This window comes from Equus asinus, chromosome 15 (assembly GCF_041296235.1).
Source record: "Equus asinus isolate D_3611 breed Donkey chromosome 15, EquAss-T2T_v2, whole genome shotgun sequence".
Lineage (NCBI taxonomy): Eukaryota > Metazoa > Chordata > Mammalia > Perissodactyla > Equidae > Equus > Equus asinus.
The window spans coordinates 23823553-23850213 of NC_091804.1; the positions used below are offsets into that span (position 1 = coordinate 23823553).

Below are 26661 nucleotides of genomic sequence, written 5' to 3' on the forward strand. Positions count from 1 at the left end.
AACCTCCTCAAACATCCCCCAAGGGCAGACATCCAACGTCAAGAGGCTCTGAAATCTTATTGGGAAATTGTGGCTTTGAGCAACATAATAATCTCACTTTGCCTTATTTAATGCTTTGCCTTGAACATTTACTAGTTTGACATTAATAGCACTGTCCTCTTTCTTTTGTTCTCATTTTCCTTTTTGTGTCATTAAGAAAAAAAAGGTCTTTCATAAATACCAAATGGATTTTGACATTAAAAAAAAAATCTGAACATTTTGACTCTTTGTAGTGGAATTTAACCCATTTACATTTATTGTGGTTTACTACTGTTTGTCTTGTTTTTGTTAACTGACTTATGTTTTCTATTTATTCTATCTCTTCTTGGTTGTTTCTTCTTTTATTCCTTCACTTAATTACTCTGGCTGGACTGATCAATTTTCTTTGTTTCTTTTATATTCTCTAGTAGTTTAGAAGTTCTGCATTCTATTTCTATTCTATGGAGATTATGCTTTAATTTTAAAGGAATGCATCAGAACCTCTGCTTCCTTAAGAGACCATTGAAGATTACACAGACTGAGCCACTGTGGGGGACATGGCAAGGTTTCCATTCTCTGCTTCTCCCCTGAGCTCACACCCTCCTGGGCTGCAGAGGAGCCTGAAGAAAGGGCAGGAGGACGTCACCACCGCTGTCAAGCTCTGGAACCTGGGTACCAGAGTCAGCATACAGGGGTGCTCCGCAGGTAAGAGCCCCGACAGTCTCTCACCATAGCCCATTAACTATGCTTCTTCTCTGCATCTGCCCATTTTGTTGGCGTCGTTCTGAGCAGGAGGGAGGTCAAGAGTGTTTGTGAGAGAAGAAAGCCACAAGGAGGGGTAAGGATTTAGAGAGAAAAAAAACAGAAACCTGCTTTAACCCTCCCTGTCCCACAATCTGGTCCAAGAGATAATGACAGAAAAGGGAATGTGGTTAGCCAACAAGTGGAAACAACCCAAATGTCCATCAACGGATGAATGGATAAAACGTGGTCTACCCAAGCAATAGAATATTGTTCAGCCATAAAAAGGGATGAAGCTCTGACACAGGCTACAATGTGAATGAACCCCGGAAACGTTATGCTAAGAAAAATAAGTCAGATGCAAAAGGACAAATACTACATGATTTCACTTATATGAGGCAGCTAGACAGTCAAATTCACAGAGACAAGAAAGTAAAACAGTGGTTACCAGGGGCTGGGGGAGGGAGGGGGTGTGGACTTACTGCCTAATGGTTACAGAGTTTCTGTTTAGGGTGACAGAAATTTTTGGAAATAGTGGTGATGGTTGCATAACATTGTGAATGTACTTAATGCCACCGACTTGCACACTTAAAAATGGTTAAAATAGTGAATATGTTCTGTATATTTTACCACAATAAAAAAAAAGATTGGAGGAGGGGTGCTGTTTTAGCTAGGAGGGTTACCCAGGGCAGCGGAGGTGACGTTAGAGCAGAGACCTGAATGAAGGGAATTAGCAAGCCCTGAGGACACCTGCAGGGAACAGCATTCCAGGCAGAGGGAACTGCCAAGGCAGAGGCTGTGAGGCCCGAGTGCACCTGGTGTGTTCTAAGAACTGCAAGGGGGCCAGTGCACCTTAAAAAATGGTGAAAATGGCAAATTTTACATTACATATATTTTACCACAATTAAAAAAAAAGTAAATGCGGAGGGCTTTTCAGAGTCGGCTTGTTTCCTTCTCTACTCAGGGGAACGGGAGCTTGAGACAGCCCCCCCCTCGGATGGCGCTCATTTCCTGCCTAGATCCTTGCCCAGCTCCCAGTGCTGACCGAGGAAAGGCCTCCCGTGGCCTCACTTCCAAGAAAGGCCGTGTCTGAGTCTCCTCCTCCACCTTCCTCCTCCACCATCCTCCTCCTCCTCCTCTTCCTCCTTCCCCAAACTGGCTCTGGCCTTCCCCGGCCCAGGTCCTCCTCCTGAGCTGTCACCTCCCAGCTGCCCTCACCCAGGCCCTCTTGACTTGCCCAGATCCCATTTTCAAATAAGTGAGTGTCCCTTGAACCCCTGGCAGGTTCCTGGCCCTTCTTGTTTCTGTTTTCTGTCCTGGGTTACAGTCCTGTGGCTGCTGTCTTGTCCCCTCTACTCGGACGAGCTCTGAGAGTGACCGCACTGTCCTGTTCATCTTTATGGTCCTGGTCTCTTGTACAAGGTCATTCACTGTGTCTATTAAACAAAAGTTGCATAATAACATTACTGTCAATAGCAGTAGCGGTCACTGAGATTCCTCCGTGCTTCTAATGAGCCCAGTGCTGTGCTAGCACAGAGCTGGCTCTGGGTCATTTAACTTTTGGAGTAACTCTATGAGATACATGTATTACTATTACTCTCAAGGAACCAATGAGGAAAAAGAAGCACAGAGAGGTGAAGCAATTTGCCCAAAGTCACACAGCTCGTAGGTGGTGGAACTGGTACTGTCAGCCTGACTCCAGGGTCTTTGGCTTAGGTGGGTGGGCTGGACTCCGCCTGAGAACAGTGCTGCTCCACACTGGCCCGCTGAAAGGAGTAGGAAAGCCAATACTCTAGAGACCCCAGGGGCCCTGGGCAGGGGCTCCCGACCCTGCAGGCCCCACGTGTGTCAGGGGGAGGGAGAGTCCTGCCCCACCCTCCCCCACCCTCCAGGACCCAGGGAAAACTCTGGGCCAGGAGAGAGCGGCGGCGGCGGAGGAGAGGGAGGCAGAGGTTAATGGAGGCAAGTAAGAGCCTCCATCACTGGGCCTTAAACAGGGGGGCAGCGACCACTTCACACGCGGCTGGAAGAACCATTAAAACCATTAGTGGGACATTAGCGCTGCTCCAGGAACTGGAGAGAGGGGAGGCAAGGGAGGTGCTGACAGCCTTCCGCTCCGGACAGAACACGAAGTGGGGGTGTGGGAACAAAACAGCCGAGCCATGGGGTCGCCTGGGGAAAGTCGCCGCACCGCCCGGGGTCTCAGTCTCCACGTCCATAAAATCAAAGTGTGCATTGGGGGAAGGAACATGGACGATTTGTGTCTCTCCTCCCAGATCTCATTTCTACAACCAGGGTCTTAGTTCAAACACTAAGGCCAGGATAATGTCACCTGTAATGCGGATCTCAAATTACACATGTACCCCTGCACACGACTGAGCGCTCACAAGGCAGGGGCAAGCTCCCCCAGGCCCAGCCCCTCTGCCTGCTCGGCCAGCGTCCCTGCCAAGGACATTTTCCCTGCACCAACCCCGTGGGCGGCACACCCGCTCCAGACTCTACTGAGCGCACTTCATCCCTACGTGTGGAGAGAAGCGGGGCTTGAGGCCCTGCAGGTGCACAGGTCTGGGATGGAAGAGATGTGAGTTTTGATTCACGTCAGTGGTTGTGTGACCTTGAGCAAGGGCTGACCCTTTTGGAGCCTCAGCTATGGAATCTGTACAGTGAGGATAATACCGCGACCCTGCAGACTTGTCAGGGTGAGGGGCAGAGCGGGTCAAGTGCTAGACACAGAACAGGTGCCCAGTGGCTAACCCACCCGCCTGAAACAGCGCCCTCCCTGCTCGCTCTCTTTTCCCTCCTCTGCCCCTCCTCTGAGCTCTTCCTGCACACTCCAGAGGGCTGACTTCGGTTTTCTTGGTGTCTCTCACCGAACTGTGACAGCCGGCAGGGCAGAGGCTTGCCCTGTTCACCACTGTCTCCTTGGCACCTGGCTCAGGTGCTGGCTGGATGGATGGACGGATGTGGGTGAAGGCGGGAGTGAAGGACAGGAAAATTATATAACCAGCTTATTGGTAGGTGGAAACATCATGGCCCAGAGGGCAAAGAGACTCCGAATCATATGGAAAACCAGCATCAGAAAAACAAAACAAAGCAGGTTGTAAAATGGTGTGTACGGGATAATCCCCTTTCCATTCAACAGTCTGGAAGAATAGACACCAAAATATTCCCAGTGATCTGAGTGGTGGGATGACGGTGACTTTTACTACATGCTTTTGGTTTTTGGCTATTGAAGCTGTGTGTTACTCATGCAATTTAAAAAAAAAAGTATAGGGGCTGGCCTGGTGGCAGAGTGGTTAGGTTCGCACATTCCACCTTGGTGGCCCAGGGTTCACCGGTTCAGATCTCGGGCGCAGACCTACACACCACTCATCAAGCCATGCTGTGGCAGTGTCCCACATACAAAATAGAGGAAGATTGGCAGAGACGTTAGCTCAGGGACAATCTTCCTCACCAAAAAAAAGTATGAAAGAAATCTGAGTGAGACAGATAACAAAACGTGTGGCCGTGTGAAGAGACCCCAGCTCTCCTCCGGTGCTTCTTGCTCACAGCCCTGAAAGGGGATTTGAAAGATCAGCAGCTGGGGATGGCGCTAGCTCACCGCCTCGGGCCCCATGAGCGCAGCCTGTGCCCTTTCCTGAGAACTCATCTTACCAGAGAATGCCACAGGCCATTCTCCGAGACAGGCCACATCTCGTGAGATCTTCCTACCCTGCCCCCTACAAGGAAATGTATTCATCAGCAGTACAACTAAATGTGATTTCAGTTTTATATCTTTATGAGAGTTTTCCTGAGTAAGGGGAAAAAAAAGATTTTATCAGGCTACACTCTCCTATTTTCAGTTTATTGTGGCTGCCGTGATGACAGCTCCTGGGGTTAATGCCTTAGGACGGAGGTCCTGGGAGAGTGGAGTCTGACCCCCAAATGTCTTGCATGTTGAGGACGCCATAAATATTTGCTGCATTGAATCAGACCTCAAAAAGGATCTTTTTTCTTTGTGTGAATATTGTTACTGGATTTTCACATTGCCTAATACCCTTCACAGAGGAGGACCCATTTCCCGGCATATTAACCTGGCACAACTGGACAACAAGTAATGCGATTCTGTCCAGTTCACGGTAAACTCCACCACCTGTTTATTGTCTGCTCAGAGCAAAGTGAAGGCGAGTGTTCTACCTGCCTTACTCTGTCTCCTGGATCCCTGATGCTGGAAAAAGATGAATTATTGGGATTTTTCTTACCCAGAGTTTTTAGACGTAGAGCTATGTTCAGCATTAATAAAATATCATTTATCCCAGCTCTCATTACTTTATTTTTTAAATTTATTTTTATTTTTTGCTAAGGAAGACTGGCCCTGAGCTAACATCTGTGCCATCTTCCTCTGTTTTGTATGTGAGCTGCCATTACAGCATGGCCACTGATAGATGAGTGGCGTGGGTCCATGCTCAGGAACCGAACCTGGGTCGTCGAAGTGGAGTGCGCCGAACTTCACCACTAGGCCACTGGGGCCGGCCCCCAGCTCTCATTACCTTAGAATTGGGTTATTTTCCAGGTAGCCTGCATGAGTGATTTGCAAACACTACAGGTGTCCTCTGTCAGCATTTTGGGGTCAGGGCGATGCTGCAAGGAATGGGACCATGTTCCGAGCCCTGACTTGGGATGTGGGATTTGACAGCAGTGGAGCCAGGCCCGTGGCTGCGTTTGGATGAGCGGCTGTTTGCCCACTCTGAGTGGAGCCCTGCTCCAACATTGCTGCACAGGAAAGAAGCCACTACTTCAAGTCTATGTCTTTTTAGTTCCAGTTCAAGCTGAAGAATCAAAGACTTCTGAGTCCTTGGCCCTTCCTTGCTGCTGCAGATAAATACTCTGGTGAGCAAGGGCCTTTCTCATTCCGCCGTGTGCCTGGCTACAGCACAGGGACAACAGTGCTGCCTGAGAGGCTGGGGCCTTGAGAGCACCTCGCTGGGCGAGGGGTGCTGGAGACCAACAGAAGGAAGGCCCTGGGCATGAGGCGGGTGCAGCTCCTCCTGCCAGGTGTGTGCAAGGAGGGTGGGCACCTCTGATCCCCTGCAGCGCACGGGAGAAAGTCGGCTGCCTTCAGAGGCCCACCTGGGAAACCACGAATGAAGGCGAGGAAGACACAGTCAGCTCTACTGCAAGCAGAGGCCACCCCAATCTCAGCCTCGGCCTGGGCCCCAGCTGGACTCTCTGAGCACCCTGGGGACAAATGCCTTCCCACAGCCCTCCCTTTCTTCGGGAGTAGCCCAAACCCCACCAGGGCAATTTATCTATCTCATTTCATGAACTTTGGTTCATTCACAGACACACATCAAGCGTTTCTGTGCCGAACACTGTGCTTTTCCCCTTTGTCTTCAGCAATACAACTCCTCACACCCTCTGTGTGAGTCACACCAGCCTCTCAAATTCCTGCAGGCTTTATCCTCCCTTGAGCCACAGGGCCTTTGCACGAGCTGTTCCAGCAGCCTGGAGCTCTCTTCCCTTGAGAACTGGATCTCAGCTGAAGCATCCTTTTCTGAGGCAAACCTCCCCTGACCCCCGCTATGGTTCACCCCTGATGCCTAAGTCCTCACAGCACCGTGTCCCCTCCTGCGTGGCACCTGGAACTGCTGCACCATGATGGCTGATCAATCTATCCCTCAGCTGTTTATCACTACGTGCTATGGGCTGGACACTTGTGTGTGATTCTTTTCTCAGTGTCTGTCTCCTCCTAGACCATGAGAAGAACTAGGACTGGTGCCACCTTTGCTCGTCCCCGGAGCCTGGCTCGGGGAGTTGGGCCTCACAAAGACGTGTTGAGTGACTGAATTCCTGCCAGTGCCCCTAACCACTGGTCTTAACCCCCACAGACAGTAAGAATTTGTTTAACCAAACAAACGGTAACAGGATGCGTTACTCAGAGACACAACGTGGGCTACACTGTTCACTGCTGGTTCTGGCGGTAATCTGGAGCTGGTGCCATTTTGCAGGAAAGAAAGAGCAGCGGGGCTGTTCTCAGGCTATTGGGAAGGCTCTGCGTTTTGCTCTTCACGGCAATGGATGAGAACGGTGACAAGAATGTGTGAGAAGCCAGGTGCCCGTGACAGTGTGGGTGCTTACTGGAAAAGAAAGGACACCAGTTCCTCTCCAGAGGCAGTCAGAGGAGATCGCTGACATTCCTGCACAAAAACAGGTGTGCCACCGCGAGTCGGAAACCCCAACACCATTTTCCCCGCTGACATTATTCCTGATTACGTGAGGTTTCTCAGGGATGCGACCATCACAGAGTAGACAGTCTCAGGTGAGAAGACGCGGGAGACACGGAGACGCAAACAGCTCTGCCACCCGGAGCAAAGCTTACTCCATTCCACCGGTAGGGCTGGGTGTGGTGTGGGGGATGGGAGGGCATCAGAGGAGCAGGACTCAGTATGTTCAAGTCAACAGCTCAAGTGCTCACACTGGGTACCAGAGCCCCAGATGCCATGTGAACACGTCCTGCTGCCCCACCGCAGAGCTGGCTGCAGGGCCATCACCCCCCTCGTGTACCCGTGCTCAGGTTGGAAGGAGACCAGCCGTACGCGGGACAGCCTGAAAGTCAGACTTTCAAAGTGGGGAGAAAGAACCCGCTCCCCGAGTCAGGCCTCAAAGATACGGCAGGGTCATATGTCACAGCAGGTGAGGAAACTTGAAGGCGGAGGGAGAAATTATCACCCTGGTTTCAGGCAGTGGCGGAGGGACGCGTGGCACTCACCCTGTCCTCCTCTGAGAGACAGTCAGGCTACCTGCTCTGCAAAGGGCTAGAAGGTGGGCTGTGTGGGGAGGCAGGCGAGAGCTGTTTCTTTTCATAGCATGTTTCCACGGCGCCTGACAGCCCTTGGCAACCCATAGCTGGGGGGTCTTGTATAGCGAGGGGGCCCCAGAGCCTCATCTTACCTGGGCCACCCTCCAAGCCCCATCCTCCTGGCCCATCTGGGCCCCAAGAGTGACAGAGACCATACGCCACCGGCCAGCCCCCCACACCCCTGGGGAAAGGAGGCGAGTGACATAGCAGACAAAGGGCAGAGCAGAGAGAGAACAACCAAGAGCCAAGGTCTGCAGCTCCCACCCACCCCCTCCCGTGCCCCTGTCCCTGGGGACCGCTGTGCGAAGCACCAGCTTCCTAGGTTTCAGGGAAGACCCGGCGGGGCTGTCTGCTCAGACCCTCTACCTAGGAACACATTCCTTCCCTCCCCTCTCAGCCTGGACCGCGCCACCCAGATAACCAGATAAGGGCCTCTTTGATTCCCTGTGTGTTTACACAGGCGGTGCCCCCGTCTTGGAAAGCATCGGCTACATCCAGGCAAGTCGGGGCGCCGCCGGGTGGGGTGAGGGGAGACTGACGCCTTACCTGCTCCTGGGAGTTCATCACCCGCAGCTTCATCTGCTTCAGGTACGTGGAGGTGAGGGGCATGTTGTAGTCGATGATCCCGGAGACCAGAGGGGAGGCAGGCTCGTTTTCTGGCAGAAAGAAAAAAAGGAAGCCCCCCTCAGCCTGTGCGGCGGGCCACCACAGCCCGTCACCTGCACGGAAAACTCAGCACAGAGCCCGAGGAGATGGAAGGAACCGGCCAGAAGCCATGAACTGGAGGCTCGTCCCCCACATCTGGCCCGTGGATGTGGACTGCGTGGAGCTGAAAATATTTTTCAATTAGGTGCCGCTGTTTCAGAAGAGAGCTCACATTTTAAAAATCAGGGATATTTGGCTTCTTTGAGAAATGGGAGGTCTGGCCACACAGGGCCCACATTTCCACATGGCTAGCCACCACTGCAGCGGAGCGCAGCCACTCCGTCTAGACAGGGCGCAAGCTCTCCGTTTTCCCTTAGTCCCCACACTCCCTATTGTGCCGCACACTTTCACTCCATTACGATCGGTGCCAGGCCCTTGAAGTCATCGACGTTTGCAACCCCCTTCTAAGCCAGCTCTCTTCCTGGTGCACACGTGCCACCAGCACCCCACCCCGTCTCCCACCCCCACAGCATCCCCCCAAAACACCGTCAGGTGCCATCTGGCTCACAGGTCTGGGCCAGGCTTCCAGGACACCCCCCCACAAACACACACATTCTGGTTCCTCCTTAATCACATGGAGAGGAGCATTGTTCCTCCCGTTTATTGCTTTGTTATCCTGAAGATCAAAGTAACGCATGTTCTTTTTGTAGAGCATTTGCAAAGTGTGGAAAGATGCAAAGAAAAATAAAAAAGCTCATAATTGCACCAAGCAGCTTGGCATATGCTTCTGTTTATTTTTTCCCTGTGATTTCTCTTCTTTACACACTTGATATCATAACGCACACAGAGAATGATAGTCTGCTTCAAAAATATTTTTTTTGGCTTAACAGTTTGTCATAGGCATTTCCCCCACCATCAAAAATCTTGTTTTGCTTTGCAAATATAATTTTTATAGCCGTGTTCTATTTTACCATATTTTACTTGAGTCATTCCCTTAGGATCGGCTACTTAACTTGTTTCCTATTGGGGGCTATTCTAAACAACACTGCAGGGGACATCTTTGTGGATGAATATTGGTCCGTATTTCTGATCATCTGTGGATCGAAGGGTAGAAACAGCAGATAACTCTTGAAATCTCTGGCCAAGCTATCTTCTGCAAAGACTGCAGCAGTGGACACTGCTCAGCTATTGTGTTCTGCAACTAAGGTGCCACTGCGGGTGCCATGTAGGAGAGACAGAAGCGGCACAGGAGTAAGTCAAGGAAGACAGGGAGCATGATTAAAAGGGAGCCCATCACCCCTCTCCCCGGCCCAGCTTCCCCTTCAGATGTGTCCCACTATGACCAAGCTCGAAACCCTGGAGCACCTGCTAGGCCTCATTTAGTCACTTGACCCTGCTTCACCCTCTGCCCGGGAAAAAGTCTCTGGCCTCCTCTTCCTCCTGCCTCCAAGGGCTCCAGGCCTTTGACCCAGAGTTCCCCATGGTGCCTAGTTCTCTTCCTGGGCTGGGATGTGAGGGGCGCGAGGAGAAAGGGGAGTGACTCCTGGACTAGCCGAAACCTGCCCGCTACCATCACCACCGCGCCCGAGACACAGGCTGAAGGGGAGGTGGTGACAGGGCCAAGGTGGAGGAAGGCAGACGAGATCCGAGGGGCATTTGGCAAACCTGCCGCCCCAGAGAGGAGCCCAGGCCAGAAACGCCCCTGCAACTTTGAAAATGCTACGCTGAGTGAAAGAAGCCAGACCCCAGAGGACAAACACCGCGTGATTCCACTTCAATGGAGCACATTCGCAGAGACAGAAAGTAGAAGAGGGGTTGTGAGGGACTGTAGGCTGGTGGGAACAGGAAGTTACTGCTTCATGGGTGCAGTTTCTGTTTGGGGTGATGAAAAAGTTTTAGAAATACATAGTGGTGATGGTTGCTCAATAGTGTGAATATAACCAATGCCACTGAGTTGGGCACTTAAAAATTATTTAAATGGCAAGTTTTATGTTATAAATATTTTACCACAATAAATAAAAAGGTCCCTGACAACAAGGGGCAAAACTACCCAAAGGGACAAGGGAGAACCTGCTTGGCAAAGACAGGGCCAGCCCTGCGGAGAACAGGCCCAAGCAGAGCCGGCCGGGGGACCAGGGAGCCGCCTTGAGGCCGTGTGCCTGGGTGACCACACAGCTTGAATAACATTTTTTTTTTCACATTTTATAAAAATGCAGACTTTGTTTTGCTTTTTAAAGCTATGTAGTCAACGCAGAATTTTTGTGTTCTTTGAGGAAGATTTTTGTTTTTCAAGGAAGAAGTAAATGTCACTAATAGAATGTTTCAGAAACTGGCTTGAAATGGACCAAACTTTTTTTTTTTTTTAAGAGCATTCCTCTTGTTTCAGTGACACCAAGGCACATCAGCCCCTTAGGCACAGACGCCCAGTACTGTGGGGAAACGAAAATGTGTTCTTGTGTCCTCGTGTCCTCTTCTCCTTGCCGCCCCACCATCAACCCAGACTTGACCTCCTTAAGCCCAGGGGCATGTGGGGACCTGGCCCCCCCAAAATTGGTGGGGTTTGATGCAGACATGTGAGGCAGAAATTCCAGTGATGACATCGAGATGGTGTCACTCAAAAGAGCCATGGTTCCTGTTTTCAAACCGTGGGTCTTCAGAGGGAAAATTCTGCCACTTCCGTTTCATTTCCTCAAAGACGGGGTGTCTGGTGAGAACTTGCTAGACAACATGGTATGTGAGCGTGGCCCCCTCACGCTCAGGGTCTTGGGTCAGAGCCATAGAGGAAGACCTCGCTGGGTGCCATGGTGACTCCTGGTGTCTGGTCATCCACAGAGGCTGGATGCTGTGTTCTTTTACCCATGGTCACCCGTGTCCTGCCTGAAATGCCACGGCTGCTCATGAAAAGGCATCTTTAATAAAGCCAGGTACGGCTTGGTTTAGGAAAAAAACAAACGGCTGGGACGGTGCTCTTGGGAGGTGAGAGAAAGGGTCTTCAGTGGCCTGTTGCCTCCCCAGCATGTTCATGGATCAGAAACCACTACTGGAGCCCAGAGGTGAGCTAGGAGGGTGCAAGAGCAGGCAGGATGCCCTGGTCGGGGACAGCCTGAGCACGCACACAGACCCACCAGAGATGGGTGCGCAGCGATGCTCGAGTCTGTGGTTCCAGAAGGGAGAGTTCTGTTGGGGAGGCAGGACCTGGGTGGGTGGGGGACATTCCAGGTGAGGGAGTGGGCGGGGGAGCTGGCTGTGGGAGGTCAGAGCTTGGCCACACCATGCCAGGAGAAAGGCAGGCAGGGTTTTCGGCAGTGGGGAGACCCACGGCTCTGAAGGTAATAAGTGCTGCCACGGAGAGGCTCAGCTTAGCAGGGCAGAGATGAGGAGCAGGGGCCAGGGGAGCTCTGTGGAGGCAGGCGCTCACAGGTGACAAAAGCCAGGATGGCGGATGAACTAAGGTGGACCCGTGACCGGGGCAGAAGTGGCTTCCTCATGCTCGGCTGAGACAGGCCAGGCCCCTGCTGCGGTCAACACATGCAGTAGCCATGCTCGAGCCACAACAAATAACCTGATGCCTCTGGTGAGTTAGGGGCTAGCAAGGGGCACAGAGCCAAGACAACCCAGCAGGTTGCTGGTGAGCGAGGCAGAGGAACCACCCAAAGACATGTTTCAGACATGCCTTTGCCAAGGAGAAGTGAAGCCAGCCTGAGTGCTGGACCTAGTTTTACAGGCCTTGAAAATACTGGGTGGAGAGGTTTCACCCAGGCCTCAGTGAGCACCGACCCCACAGCCGGGCTCCAGCAGCATTCATCAGTCCACAGATTTCAGCTGAGGTGGTGGCCTCGTTCCTCCAGGTGGAACACAGGGGGCAATTCTCCTGAGCTTCCACCTGCAGAATGGAAGAAGCTCTCGGTCCAGAGACACCCGTGGCTTCTGGGTGCCGGTGGCAAGAGCTCTCCCAGGCAGGGATGGGTGTTGCAGGATGTGTGCACACAGAAGCCCTGGCACAGAGGAGCCATGAGGCCAGCCAGCCTGTCGTGGGGTTCGGATTTGGAAATAGAGATCCCAGGCCTGGGGCCAGCTCAAAAGGGGATGAGAAAGCCTCTTTGCTGGGGAAGTGAATCAACAGATCAGCCAGCCTTCAAGGGGCACCGATGTGCGTGCACTCAGGGCGGGGAAGGTGGGGCACCTGCAGGTACGGTCCCTGCGCTCAGCAGGTGGGACTGACGGCGAGTCTGTTAGAGCTCAGAGGGCTCTGGCAGCTCAGGACAGCTTCACGGAGAGAGGACCTGGCTGGGACTTATGTTCAATCACTCCACTGACAGCTCCTGAGCACCTGCCAGGAGCTCCATGCAGCAGACCCTCCAGCTTGATGCTCCCCGGGACTCCATGAGGAGGCGTTAATATCAACACCCCCATCTTACAGATGAGGCAACAGCCCGGGACGAGGCTATGCCACCTGCCACGTCACACAGCAAGTGAGTATGAGGGCGGAAAGAGGACAGGCCAGCAAGCAGGCCGCCCAGGAAGGACTCTCCTGGGGCACAGGAACGGGCTGGAATGGGGGGCTGGAAGGGGTCATGTGGGGGTAGGACAGGAAAGGGGGGTCTGGAGGGGCGAGGCATGGAGGGGTTGGAAACCACACAGAGGAGTCTGGGCCTGCTTGCAAAGGAGCCACTACTGAGTGGACGACTCTGTCCCTGAGGAAGGGACCCTCTGGCAGGGGAGTGGCATTGCCCACTGCTAACTCCTAGTTTGCAGCCATGCAAACAGTATTTTGTCACATCAAAGAAGACAGAAAGGTGCCCCCAGAGGCCCCTCTTCCCAGGAGCTGGGGCTGGTCCAAGGGCACACCCGCTTCTCACTCTGTCCCCACTCTGCCTGGACTCGCTCAGGGGCTGGTGGAAGAGGAGCGTGGAGCCGGGAGGTCCTGGAATTTCCCATCCTCAAACTTCCTGATCCTCCGCAGCCTCCTTTGTTTGTGCTCCTGGCGTGGGGGCAGGGCCTGGGACTGTCCAGGCCCCACGTTCGGCCTGGGGACAAGCCATTGAGCAGGGGAGGCTACTCTGCTTCCTTTCTTTCTTTATAACATGAGGCCAGGAAGCCAGGCGTTCTCCCAGCAGCCCCTCGAGAAGTCTCCATCCTGTTCCCTGTCCCCCTCCAGGCCCCACCCTCCTGGGACAGGAACTCGGGCCTGCCTCTGGGGCCTGGGGCAGGCTCCAATTTCCCCCGGAGGGCTAGCTGCGGGAGACGGAGGCGGAGGGCTGGCATGGGAGGGGTGCCTGTGAAAGAGCAAGCGGGGCAGCTGCCCACATCCAGAGAGGCCAGCATGGCAGGCGGAGATAGGATCTCCAGGCTCTGCTGGGGAAGGAGAACCTGCTGGCTGGAGAGGTGGTCCAGGCGCCTAGTGCCCCTGGCCATCAAGAAGACAGGAGAGCCTTTCAGACTCTAAGGCTCTCCACCGCCAGATTCCAGAAACCAAACCCTTTCCTTTTGCCCTTGTGGACCCAGGGTGCTTGCCTGGGTGGGGTGACTGGCTGTGTGTCTCCCCGTGGGGCCACCTGGACATTAGCAGCCCTGTGTCTGGGCACCATGATGCAAGACCATGGTGGGGGGACAGGTTGATGTCCCCTAGGCACCCACTGCACCAGGCCCCCCATAGAATGGGTTCATTTAATTCAACTGCAACCTCATGACAGCCCTGGGAGGGAGCTGTTACTCCCATTTTGCTGATGAGAAAGTAAGTTCTCCTGCTTTCTGGGGGAACTCGGACAAGCGATTTCTCCATCACACCTCTCTGTGCCTCAGTTCCTCACCTGTAAGCTGGGACAGATACTTCATAGAATCGCAGGAGCTGTTATGAGCAGCTGATGTTCAGAGAGGTCCCCTAACCTGCCTAGGGACACACAGGATGGCACACCCTGGCCTGCCCAATCCCAAACCCATGTTCTTCCAAGGGCCATGTTGTCTCCTGCTCCCCTCCCCGCCACCCCGCGGTGTCTCCTCCTCTCCCTGTGTGTGACGCTCCCCTCCTGGGGACAGGGAAGTGGCTTTCTGCCCAAGGACGGGCAAAGATGGGCACAGCGCAGCCTTACTCTGCCCTCTGTCCAGCCCGGAGCAAGCCCCTGGAAAGAGACGCGCGAGCTGCACAGAGCCTGCGAGCTGGTTTATATTCTAGGCGGCTCCCTCCCGGCATGTGCTCTCTCTCCCTCTCCACCTCCCTCCCTTCCTCCCCCTCCTTCCTCCTCCCTGGGTGTGGGGGCACGGTGGTGGCAGCACAGACAAGAGACAGGCTGCTGCTGTGCTTGGCATCACCCTCCCCGCCACGCGGAAGCCCACAGATGAGGAGGAGTGGAGCTGCCGCCCCGGAGACCTCGTAGCCTTCACTGAGGAGTGGGGGAGGTGAGGAATGTCCTCCACACCAGCAGGGAGCATGGGAGCAGAATAGATGGAGCCTGCAGACACCTCGGAGCAGCCCACAAACGCAGCCCCAACTGGCTTCGCCTCTGTCCCCCGAGGCAAGCAGTTCTGTATCTGACTCCGCCAGTTGCTATGGAAATGATTAGGACAGAACAGGAGGGGACAGGCAGCCACCACCAGGGCACGTGCGCCCCTGGGACCCAGACCCCGGCAGGGTGGGGAGTGCAGCAGGGAAGGCCTTCTGGGCCCTTCTGCAGGTACCACGTGCTGTCTTGGCCCAAGAGTTGTAGCCCCTCAGCTGGAGCCAGGCCACGTGGGGCAGGAGCCTCACTCAGGCGTGCGGCATTAACACACTACCCGCCACAGCCACAGCTCCCTCCTCCTGCACAGTAGCCCTGTGTCAGGCACAGGGATTAACTCTCAAATCTCATCAGCCCCCTGAGATGGGTACCATCATTGACTCCATTTCACAGATGAGGAAACTGGGGCTCAGAGAGATGCAGCCACTTGTTCAGGACACACAGCTGTTGAGCGGCAGAGCCAGGATTTGAACCCACCCAGCACAGCCCTGGAGCCCCTGCTCTTGAACCAGCACTTACGAGGGATTAACTAGACTCATTCCATCCCTCATGCTTTAGAAGCTACCCAATGTCCCCAGTGAAGCAGCCCAAGGGCCCCCGTGGACAGGAAAGCCTCTGGATTTGGTGAGGTGGTTGGTGTCAGAAGTCGCTCACATGCATCAGGGGACAAAAGAATGAGAGGAAAACCTCACTTGATGCCTATGCTCCAATTCCTTTGTCATCAACTCAGCCTTCGTTGTTGACTTTTCCTTCCCCAGATTCAGTGGACGCCACTTGAGCACCCGTGTAAACAGCTCACCCTTCATGCCCTGTCTGTTCCCATCCTCAGGCAAAACACCCACTGACGTCAGGACCTCTGCAGGCCTGATGCCCAGGCGCAGCCTAGACGCCCTGATAAACCGCCCACCTGGGCACCAATTCTCAGGGCAGAGTTCTGATCATACCAGCCAAGTGTATCGGCCCGTCCCGCTGAGGCAAAGCCACCTGTCAACCGAGGGGCCCCGGATTTACTGGAGGCCTCTGGGGACATTCAGGTTGAGGTGGGGGATGGGGGGGGCGCCTGGAGTGGGGGGCCTTGCTATGTCTCACTGGGAAGGGCAGAGCTGGACAGTATGGACGTCAGTCCAAGGCACCAACTTGGTCGGTCACAAGTGCTCTGGGCATTTTCAATTCTACCCACTCCCCACAGATTTCCTGGGTGTGCCCCAGGAGGAAACAAGCACTCAGGGAGGACCTCCTGCTGACAGGTGTGTGGCTGTAGGGTAGGAGGGCGCACAAGGCGAGGGGTGTGCCCTGTCCTCAGAGAGCCTACAGTCAGGTCAGCGAGACCAGACCCATGCAGACACTGCCCAGGGTGAGACCTGGGTGGCACAAATTCCAGAGCCTAGGGAATGAGGCGAGGTGACACTTCCATCCAGAACTTCGGTGGGAGAAGAGGGTCTTGAGGGCAATAGGAATATACTGTTGATTTTTAAGGGAAACTTGACATTTAAAAAAAAAAAAAAAACCCAAATGAGGCTCTGTGGGCAGCTCCATGGACCCACAGTGGCCTCTGGGAGTTGTGACAATTGCTGGATGGGACTTTTCTGTCTGTGCCAGCAAATGGAGACCCGTGCGGTGGGAGAGCCTCTCCCTGCACGGCCTCCCCGAGCCTCCAGCTCGCCCGCCTCCTCCCCTACCTTTGGGCTCCAGGCCGTTGGAATTGAAGTGCATCCTCTTCTGACACTCCGTGCAGCTCATGAGGAAGCGGGTCACGGCCTCTCTCGGAAGGAAGGCATAGGTCTCCGCGATCTGGGGGAGAGAGGAGGTGTGCTCGTCATACGGATCTGTGGGGAGGCCGCGTGGTCACCGGGTCACCCAGGGCTGTGCTTTGGTGGCAGGCACTTGGCCTTTGCCAGGAAGGGCAAGGATTCAAGGAGCAAGGGGCAGGTGGCCTTGATTCTCAGCCATGGAAATGAGTCAGTACGTTTGCAGAAACCCATTTGTCTTAAATTTTTGAATAAAGGAGCTTAGAAATTGAAAAAGCACAATATTTAAACATTATCTAGTCTTTAACCCCTGTTCTAATAAGTAATATTCCTCTCAGAACATTTTACTGCTGCTCATTCCAGGGTAGGATGAAACAATTTCCCCCCTTAGAGATGGATAAACTGAGACCCACTTAGAATTCTATTGGCTCAGGGCCTGGAAACAGAACCCACGGTTCTACAAGCTGTATCTTTTCATAACTCACAGATCAAGAACCGTTTTAGGAAGAGCTGTGAAAGGCTGATGCCAAGGGATCAGATTTTTCAAACTGGACGGGCTCTTAGGGACCCCCACATTCCAGGTGAGGTCATGGTCACGGGGCCCAGAGAGGTGAACCCACTGACCAAAGGTCACACAGCTCTTTAGAGGCAGTGCCATACTAAAGCCCATGCTCCAGGTCACACCACCTCACAGCTGCCTCCAGAGGGCCTCCCCTAGCTAGGGAGGAGAAAGGGGGTATGAGAGGGAACACAAGAAAGAGGCTAGGGGTGGGGGAGTGGGGAAGACAAGGATGTGGGCCCAGAAGCCCAGCCCGGTCCTCTTGCCCTGGGGTTTGGGAAACCCACAGGCTGAGGGACCTTGTAAGCCTAGGTTCCCTGGCTGAGGCCAGTAGCCACCCAGTTGCTGGTTTTCGCACTTTTCCAGGAGCCCAGGCCCTCCCGCTCCTTTCCACTAAGGGGCAGCATCACCCCAGTCTTCCACCATCCTCTCCGCAGCCCCGCCAGCAAAGTTGGCCGAGGGCGCTGGTCAGCCCGCAGGGGAAGGGGGCTGATCTCCAGGACGGTGCCCGGTCTGCTCCTTTGGGAGGCACACGCCCTGCCCCATCTCTGTGGTGTCAGGAGGTGGGGCAGGGCAGGGTGGAATGGACAGGGTCAGGGGAGAGGTAGGAGTCCAGGGTGCCCCAGGCTGTGGCCAGGCCCTGGGAGGACCAGCTCAGGCTGTGCTCCCAGCTCAGCAGGCCTGTGGAGCTCCAGGGGCTGCTCCTGCCTGGCGGTTGGCCGCAAACGCAGAGTTAATTCTGGTGACACAATTGTTATTTCTCAGCTGATTTGATGCTCTGCGGAGCAGGCAGGCTCCTTGATGAGTTATCTCCCTTCCAAATTCCCTGTGTGATTGCCTTCCTCTGGAGGTCAGGGACAAGGGCAAACCCCTGCTCTCTGATTGGAGCCGGTGGGTAGGAGGGCATGTGGCCCGTCCTCCTCGGGTGTTAGGGCCGCGGGATGGGGGCTTCCCTGCCACGCACATGGACATCTTCATCCCCAGCCCGAAGCTGCCTGGAAATCATAGCGGCAGCATGTCTCTCTCAGCCTGAGGAGTTAGGTGGGAGAGGCCCTCCTGAAGGAAGGCCAGCTGTCGGAGTAAATAGGCAAGAAGGAAGGGCCCCCGCTGGGCCAACCAGAGGGCTGTGGCCGACTTGGCCAAGAGATGACCTCCTAGGCGCCCCAAAGTGTGGCATCCCATGTCAGGCCTCAGAAGAGCTGAGCGGAGGACTTGGGGGGGCAGGAAAGGGTCACAGGGTGCTGGGAAAAAGAGGAAAGGCTGATACCACAGGGACAGCCCCACTTCACTGCACGGTGCTCACCTGCCACTGGACAGAGAAATAGGTTTTACAGGGCTCAGGGAGAGCCTTCCTAGCCTGCCCAGGGGCCAGAGTGGTAGCCGCCGCTCTCTGGCCTTGGCGGGGACCCCAGCACCAGGCACAGGCTGGCTGGCGTGCCACAGGGAGGAGAAGTGCTGGGTGCAGCCCTCCTGGCCCTGGGTCCCACAGAGGGGTGGATGGGGTGGACCGAAGGTGGGTAGGTGAGAAGTCCTTGGAGCTGTCTGAGGACCAGGCAGGGAAGGCCTGCCCTGCATGGCTGGAATGTCTGCAGCCTTGCTAACAGCTCCCTGGGGAGTCAGAAAAGTGCAGAGTGCAGCCCAGCTCCACGCCGCCGCTGCAGGGACCCGCATGAAGGAGGCCACCTCCCCCCACTGGGGCCTTCAACCTGCGGGCGTCATTTCGTTCACCCTCCTGGCTTGTCCACATGAGAAATGGGACCTCCAATTCTGTTTGACTGCATGGATGCCCAAGGCCACAGGACCACAGGGTGAGTTGAAATGAGGAGGACAAGCCCAGCTGATGGTCTAGGCAGTAGGATGGCGGTTTTCAGATAGTTTTAGAGCTACAGACACTGTTCTGGAAATAGAATCTTATGCTGAAGCCCAAAACGTGAAACAGATAAAGACGGAGCTGCTGTGTTTAAGGAGGAGAAGCTCCAGGACTCCTGTCCCCCACCCCAAGTTCCCCTCAACTGCCCTGGGCTGCCTGCTGCCTTGTTCTTGGGGCCTCTCGCCTGGACACTGAGACCCGCACGTGAATTTGCCCTTAACGTTTTTTCCTAGGGGTAAAAAGCGAGAGAGATTTTGCCGGCAGGGAGAGCAGAAGCTATTTGCAGAGTCGCTGACTTGCAAGGCCCCATTTTCGCTCCCCAACTCAGAGGCCGACAAAGACAGATGAGGCCAATTGGGGGGATTTGCACCACTTTGCAAGATCCTCCTTCTGCCCTGCGGGTGGATTAGCACGTGGTGGGCCTGGAGCAGCTGCTGACCACATCTGGCCCCAACTGCAAAGTGGTCTGGGCAGCCAGATCTGGACTCCGGAACCCGACCTAGCCTACCAGCACCCGGGGAGAGAGGAAGGAAGCAGAGGCATTCGCTCCAACCCAGACGGGTGCAGACACCAGAAAAGCCTCTTGACAAAGGACGAGTCCTCCATGCGGGTTCAGGAACTTTGTGGAACTGCGTGGAACCCTCCCCAGACCCTGGCACTGGAAAGACCCCCTGGCATCCTCTGGACCTCAGGTCACACTGCATCAGAGGCAAAGTAAGGCAGGGGCTTCCTGTCCAAAGTAGGAATCCTCCTACATTATCCACTGTCAATAGGCACCTACCCCTGGCTCACATCCCTCAGTGTCAGAAAACTGATGACCTGCCCTCTCTGATCCATTACTGGACAGTGGGAGGTGCTGGAATCTTTTTTTCCCACTGAAGAATGTGCCTCTTTTCATGCCCTGAACAAGTCTGCCCATCTGCCTTCCAAGGGACTGCCTGCCACAGGCACCCTGGGCTGTAAGAATCCAGAAAGTCTCAGGTGCCCTAGAGACGGCGAGGCAGCCCCAGGATTCAGGTCCATGAACCCCTCAGCCAAGGGCCTGACACCAGCCCCGCGGGGCCAGGCTGTGCCTCTCTGCAGCCGTCAGCACCGAGGTTCCTGGGGGTCCTCTTTCCACAGGCATGGATGCAGCTGAGGAGCTAGGCTTGGGTGGAGGAAAATGGGAGGAGATGAAAAGAGGGGGACAAAAGCATTTGGGCACCACCCCCACCCCAAAAAAGGAAGAGGGTGGCATGAGACGGGTGACAGATGGGGAAGAGGAGGGGGGGCCCATGGGGGGAAAGGGGGTGACAGCCCCCTCGGCCTCACACCCACTGCAGGAGGGTCCTGGCCTGTTCCACGCAGCCTTGGCTTGCTGCTGAAATTCCAGCTCTGTGCACAGCCCAGCTGGCTCACCGCCAGTCATGTGCCAGCTCCAGGCTGGGCAGCAGGAAGTGGGGCACGCGGCAGGCATATGGACGAGAAGCCAGGAAGTGCAGAGCAAAGGGCTGTATGTCCACTTGGCCCAGGGACGCAAAGTCTGGCAGAACCAGCCCAACCCTGCCTTCTCCACAGCAAGGAGGCTGCAGACCCCGACTTTCATAAATACCCAGGGAGCGCCTGTTGGGGGGGGGGCGTGGTGCTTGGCACCGAGGGGACCAGGGAATCACACGGTCTGGCTGGCCCAAGGCCATCGACCTGGACAACAGCAAGTCATCAGGCTTACTAGCTGGCCACAGGAGGTTTGGAGAGAGGCAGGAGGTGCAGTGGTCAGGTGCAGTTTATGCATCCCTCGAGCCTCATTTTCCTCATCTGTAAAATGGGGCTAACAGTAGCGCCTGCTTCGTACACACCACTGTCATACACGGGAAGGCTCAGGGAATTGGAGTGTGGGAAGTGCCGCATGCAGAGCCTGGCACAGGCTACCTGCCCAGCCCCGCCAAAGTGAATGCTGAGAAAATGCGCTGGTCTCGTCAATACCAAGGGGCCCACACTGGCCCAGCCTAAGTGTCCCTCCCTTCGTCTATGACCCTCTGGTGGAGGAACCCTCAGAACTCCCTTCCCATGATGCATTTCCCAACACGCATGTGTTGGCGGGCAGGTGGCAGAATCACGTCCTGCTTCCCTCAGTCCGACCCCTCATCCCTCTGAGGTCCTTGGCACGTGGGACAGTCCTTAAGACTCATTTAGGGCAAAGGCTGTCTTTTGAGGACAAGGACAAATCAGAATGTTGGATTTTTTTTTAATTGTGGTCATAATAGCTTATAACATAGTGAGATTCCAGTCGCACATTATCATTTGTCATATACCATATAAATGTGCCCCTTCACCCCTTGTGCCCACCCTCCACCCCCCTCCCCCCAGTAACCACTAATTTGTTCTCTCTGTCCGTAATTTGTTAGTTTATATTCCACATATGAGTGAAATCATATGGTGTTTGTCTTTCTCTGTCTGGCTTATTTCGCTTAACATAATACCCTCAAGGTCCATCCATGTGGTTGCGAATGGGACGATTTCATCTTTTTTTTTTTTAATGGCTGAGTAGTAGAATGTTGGAGTTTTAAAAATCAGGCCACAGGGGGGAATTACAGACTTGCACAGACCACCTCCACTGCAGTCCCAGGTGTTTGTACAAAGACCTTGGCAAGGGGGCTGGGTCACCTCTGCCTGGAGGGGGGAAGCCCAGTCACAGAAGGCAGGTCACTGAGGGGCTTCTCTAGGAAGCTAGAGAGAAAGTCGACACACGGGGGCTTGAGGACACCGCTGACTGCAACTCAGGTGCTGGATAACCTTAGACAGGTCACTCAACTCTCTGGGTCTCACTTTCTTTAACTGTGAAATGGGACCACAGTGCCTCTGTTGCAGGACTGCTGGGAGCCTTGAATGAACGGAAGGAAGGTGCTTGGCTCTACTGGTTTAGTGGTGGGCACTGGACAAGTGGTTCAGAGCTGGGCATGAGCCATGGTGATGGGGGTCAATGGGGGACGGACCAGAACCCAGGCAGGCCCCTCCTGATCTGGCCACGGCCCCTCCACCTCCCCATGCGATGTTTCCCACCCCTAGATTGCCATCTCTGTTCCCTCCTGTCTTCCCAAAGCTTAGAATGCCAGCTTACAGGCCACCTTCTCCATGAAGCCCCCCGGGCTTAGCACTGAACGTTGGTGTCTGGAGGTGCCTTTGCTGAACGCCCAGGGACCGGGGTTCTTATCCCCTCAAAGCTAGTCTTGGAGACATTTCTGTTTTTCATGGCTTGGTTTTGCTCTCAGCCTCCCTCCCACAAATCGAATTGTGATCCCCTTGACAGTGGGGCCCCAGTCCTCAGACTTTCCCCGGGGGACTTCCAGCACTGACTTCACAGGGTCGTAGGGGATGGAATGACCTCACACACTGGGCACACAGTAAATGCCACGGAAGCACTTGCCCTTCCGATTATTATTATCTAGTCCCCCGGCCACCCTCCACCCCAGAGCGGGCTGCCAGGGCTGGGGGGAACGAGTGAAGCAGAAACCGGGAAGTGGAGGGCTTTCCTCCTGCCCTCGTCCCTCTCCTTCCCTCCCTCTCACTCCCTTCAACCTGCTTCTCCTTTGTGCTGAGACCACAGAACCCGCCCCCTCGGCCCACAAGCCATCTCTGGCTGCCATGCCCTTGCCCTGTGCCCCCCTGGGTCCCCAAAGGCCGTTTCATCACGCCTCAGCTCCCTGCCCCGCCCCCTGCCCAACATGTGCGGAGCCCGTGGCCTCCTGCCAAGGCCTGGGGCTGCCAGCGGAGGCAAAGAGACAGAAATCTCACCGCTCGGTAGGTTTTCTTCTGCCCAGCGTGCTTGGGGGCTTTGCCTGGCTCCGCTGAGCTCTCCACATGCATCGAGTAGATGATGTCAAAGAAATCTTCCACCACAGCGACCCGCTTCAGAGAGATGCCCTCCGGCTCCGACAGGCCATCTGCCCCCTGCGACAGGGTGGACAAGCTGTGTTAGTGTCAGGGATGATGGCAGGGTGAGAGCTGGGCCCTGAGGCCGGGCAACGGGTCGGGGGCAGGGAGGCGCTGCTCCCTGACCCGGGAAGGCCTCCGATGGTAGGTCTGAGGGGCGGGGAGTGGAAGGAGCCTGCTGAGAGGGCCCCGGGGAGGGGGGTACCAGAGTCAGGGTGGCTGCTGCTACTAAATCTACCGGAAACAATGGGCAGAGAACAACAACAACGGAAATACAAATTAAAAAACCAAGAGGCTCCATGTTCACAGTATCAGACAGATTGTGCCAGACTCGGGCGGGGAGCTCTCGAATCACACGCTGTGCCAAGACCATCCTGGAAGTCTCTGGGGAGTGGGGAGTGCTAAATAGATGCGGCCCCATCAGGAGCTCGCCAATTAGCAGTAACCTTTCACTGTGGTCCTGGGCTGGGGTCCCAGGGGACCGGCTCGGATCACCTGGGTGATTCTTGCCGCCGCCCTGGCCTTTCAGAAAAGCTTTTCACCACTGCCTGCCCTCCCACTCCAGCAGCTGAGCACCAGCGACAGCACCAGGCCTCTTTGTGTGCGGAGAGGTGGAGAATAACAGGCACGAGGCCACGTGGAGGTGGCAGGGCCTCGTAAGCGGGGTGCGCAAGGGTCCCCCAAGCCTCTTATCAGGCTGGCATGAGTGCTGTCAGCTGGCCTCAAAAAGGTGTGCCAGGATCGAGATGGGGTTCTTCAATAGCAAGGAGCTGCTGGGCTGACGCCCACCCTCCCCTACTAGCAGGGCTGGGAATGGGGGACTGTAGGGCATGAGGCTGGGGGTGCGGCCAGGACCCTAACGGAGCAGACTGCTCAGTGAGTTCCTTATTCATAAGGCACAGAATACACACAGAGACACTGAGCTCTCAGCCATCATCTCCTTAAGGGGAGACTTGGAGGGCTCTGGGGGGCTTCAAAGATGACAAGGAAGCAGTGGCGTGGGGATTTGGGAAGAAGGAGGCAGCCTTTTCTCTAAAAGTGCCCGAAGCACGAATCTCCAAGAGAATTCTTCCCCAAAGGAGCCCGTTCAAGAGCGTCAGCTCTGGGAGGGTGTGGACTCATCTGCTGGCTCACAGCTGTCTCCGCAGCACCCAGAACAACACCTGACACACAGTAGGCTCAATAAACAACGGTTATCAGCGGCAGCCCAGCGGGGCAGTGTAGACAGTCTGCCTCAGGCTGAATGGGGCCCTGTGGTTTAAGGGCTGTGTGACCCTGAGCAGTTCTTTGCTTCTCTGAGCCTCCGGTCCTTTATGGAGAAATGGGGATAACAGAAGCACCTTTCCCCTGAGATACAGAGAGGAATCAGTGAGAGAGGTGTGCAGCACTTAGCCCCAAGCCTGGCCCATAGGAACTGCTAGATAAATATTGTCACAAGAAGTGCCTTGCCATGTGCTGGGTTTCCACCAGCTGTGGTAGGGCTAAACACCCCTACAAGCCTGGAGGTAGTTGGGGTCCTGCCTCCAGCATGATGGCTATAAGCAGCAGAGCTGGCTTCAGACCTGGGTCTTTGTAGTCTGAAGAGAACAGAGGCCATGCTGAATGGACACCCATTTACAACACATTCTGGCCACAGACGGGGTTCGGTTTTATCTAGCCACTTTCCCAGTGTGCCAGGATGGGTGAGCTGGGCCATCTCTGCCAGTGGCCCATTTGAAAGCAGATGGGGGAGGAAGGGCAGCTGGGCGTCTGGGGTGTAGGGTACCAAACCCTAGAGCTGAGGGCAGTGTCCGTGAGTGGGGACCCTAGGCAGTGACCTCACTGGTCCTGTATGGGCACTCTTGCCAATGGTTTCCTTTCTGGTCAGGATCCATTTCAATGGGGACTTCTCAGATAGCAGGCATCTGGGGTGCATGCGTGCGTGCGTGCGTGTGTGTGTGTGTGTGTGTGTGTGTGTGTAGGAGGAGCTGCCTGCTGGTTCTGCTTCCTTGCTGTGAGGTTGTGGGTAAACTCTTCAACCTCCCTGAGCTTTGCTTACAAGATGAGCTGTAAATCCCATGACTCTTCTGTTCTTAAACTCTCTCAGGAGTTACCATGACCTCTTTCTTGGGGTTATCCCAAGTCCCTGTCTGAAATCCTGAGCCATCTGTAATCAGGGCTCATTTATTAGCTGACTTGTAACAACCCCGCATTTGGGAGATCTTCAAATACCCCCGTGACAGAGCTGGGTGACACAAATATTATAACAGGTCAGTTATATCTGTATGTCTCCTTTGGAAAAATGTCTATTCAGGTCTTCTGCCCATTTTTTAATCAGATTGTTTTATTGCTATTGAGTTGTAAGAGTTCTTTATATATTTTGGATATTAGCCCCTTATCAGATATATGATTTGCAATTTTCTCCCATTCAGTAGATTGCCTTTTCCTTTTGTTGATGTTTCTTTTGCTGTGCAGAAGCTTTCTAGCTTGATGTAGTCCCACTTGTTTATTTTTGCTTTTGATAATATACTTCTAACCAGAGGCTCACGTTGGCAAAAACAAACAAAAGAACCTTAAGAATGAAAATATAACTGGGTCTCTATTTCTTGATCTGGGCGGTGGTTGTACAGTGTGTTCAATTTATAAAAAGCCACTAATCTGAACACTTACAATCTGTGTACTTTTCTGTATGTCTATTAAACTCTAAAAAAGTATATTTAAAAAAAAAACTGTATAACGGGGTGGGTAGTTCCACAACATTTTGATAATCTGAATCCAGAAGCATAATGATGAGTTTAGCTGCTTAAAAGTGATAGACCTTTCTGCTCACAAAATTGTTTCAGCCCAGAACACAGATGCTTCTGGAAAAGGGAGATAAAATTTGGTGGGAAGGAAAGGAGAAAGAAAACAATCTGATGAAAGACAATATTTTAGACAGGTGAGATGGAAAGTGCCCGCTAGCCAGCCTCGTGACCTCTTGAAACTCAGTGTCCTCATCTGTAAAATGGGCCTAAAAAGACCTAGTTGGATGTTTCAAGGATTAGGTAAGAATGCACATCAGGCATCTGCTGCTTAGAGGCTTATAAACGTTCATCTCTTCCCTTTAGACCCACTGAATTTGGACATTTTGTGTTTAGGAATCTGCTCTTATCTCCTGTCCCTCTGCTCCATTCAGGTTATGGAATGGGTCCCCGAGCTGATACCCAGCATCAGAAGAGATGGATAGTCTTGTGTAATTCCTAAATAATATGCCAAGTCTGTCACATAAACCTGGAACAAGCTTTCCTAAAGTCAAGGTGGAACTAATCAACCCAGATTCAACAGTGAAACACGGCCCAGGGCCTGGCCCATCTCTGTCCCAGCTTCCCACCTCCATTCTTAGGCAGACACGGGTGGGTAACCAACAGCTTGGCACCTGGTGCAATGTGACCATAAAATTACCCTGGGGAAACTCTTCAGGGGAGCATTTTTAGTAGCCCCCTCTTTAAAAATTGATTGCAGTCTCCCCTGATGTTCAAACCTGGGTCCTGTCATCGGTCTATCTCATCTGCAGAGACATACATGGGAAAGGAGAGGGCCTGTGGCAACCAGAATTCAAACCACACAAGGTCTTCAGGGCCATACCTTGAACTGTCCTCTGGTGAGCTATGGCCACCTGGACACCATGTGCGCTACCCTGAGGGAAGAACACCAGGATATCTGTGTGGTCTTCAAGGAGAACCCTGAGAATAGAACAAAGGGATCCCACGGCAGTCACGTGCCAAAGACATTTCTGCCATGCCCTGCATCCAGAGGTAATAACCTTCATGCTAAATGCTGCAGGAAAGGCCTGCCTCCCCTGGCTGAGAATCCAGACACGG

The 26661-nt window shown here is 54.2% G+C and overlaps 1 protein-coding gene across 2 annotated transcripts in view; it reads right to left on the reverse strand.

Moving 5' to 3' along the window:
* Positions 1-26661, reverse strand: part of NOL4L (nucleolar protein 4 like) — a 124358-nt gene that overhangs the window by 53088 nt on the left and 44609 nt on the right. For both annotated transcript variants that reach the window (XR_006513813.2, XM_044747961.2), the window contains exons 2-4: positions 22685-22840; positions 16416-16527; positions 8144-8253 (exon numbers count right to left, since the gene is read on the reverse strand). Coding sequence is in view for 1 of the 2 variants with exons in the window: in XM_044747961.2 (XP_044603896.1) it covers positions 8144-8253; positions 16416-16527; positions 22685-22840 (378 nt within the window). In the remaining variant the exon portion in view is untranslated. The remainder of the gene's footprint in view (positions 1-8143; positions 8254-16415; positions 16528-22684; positions 22841-26661) is intronic.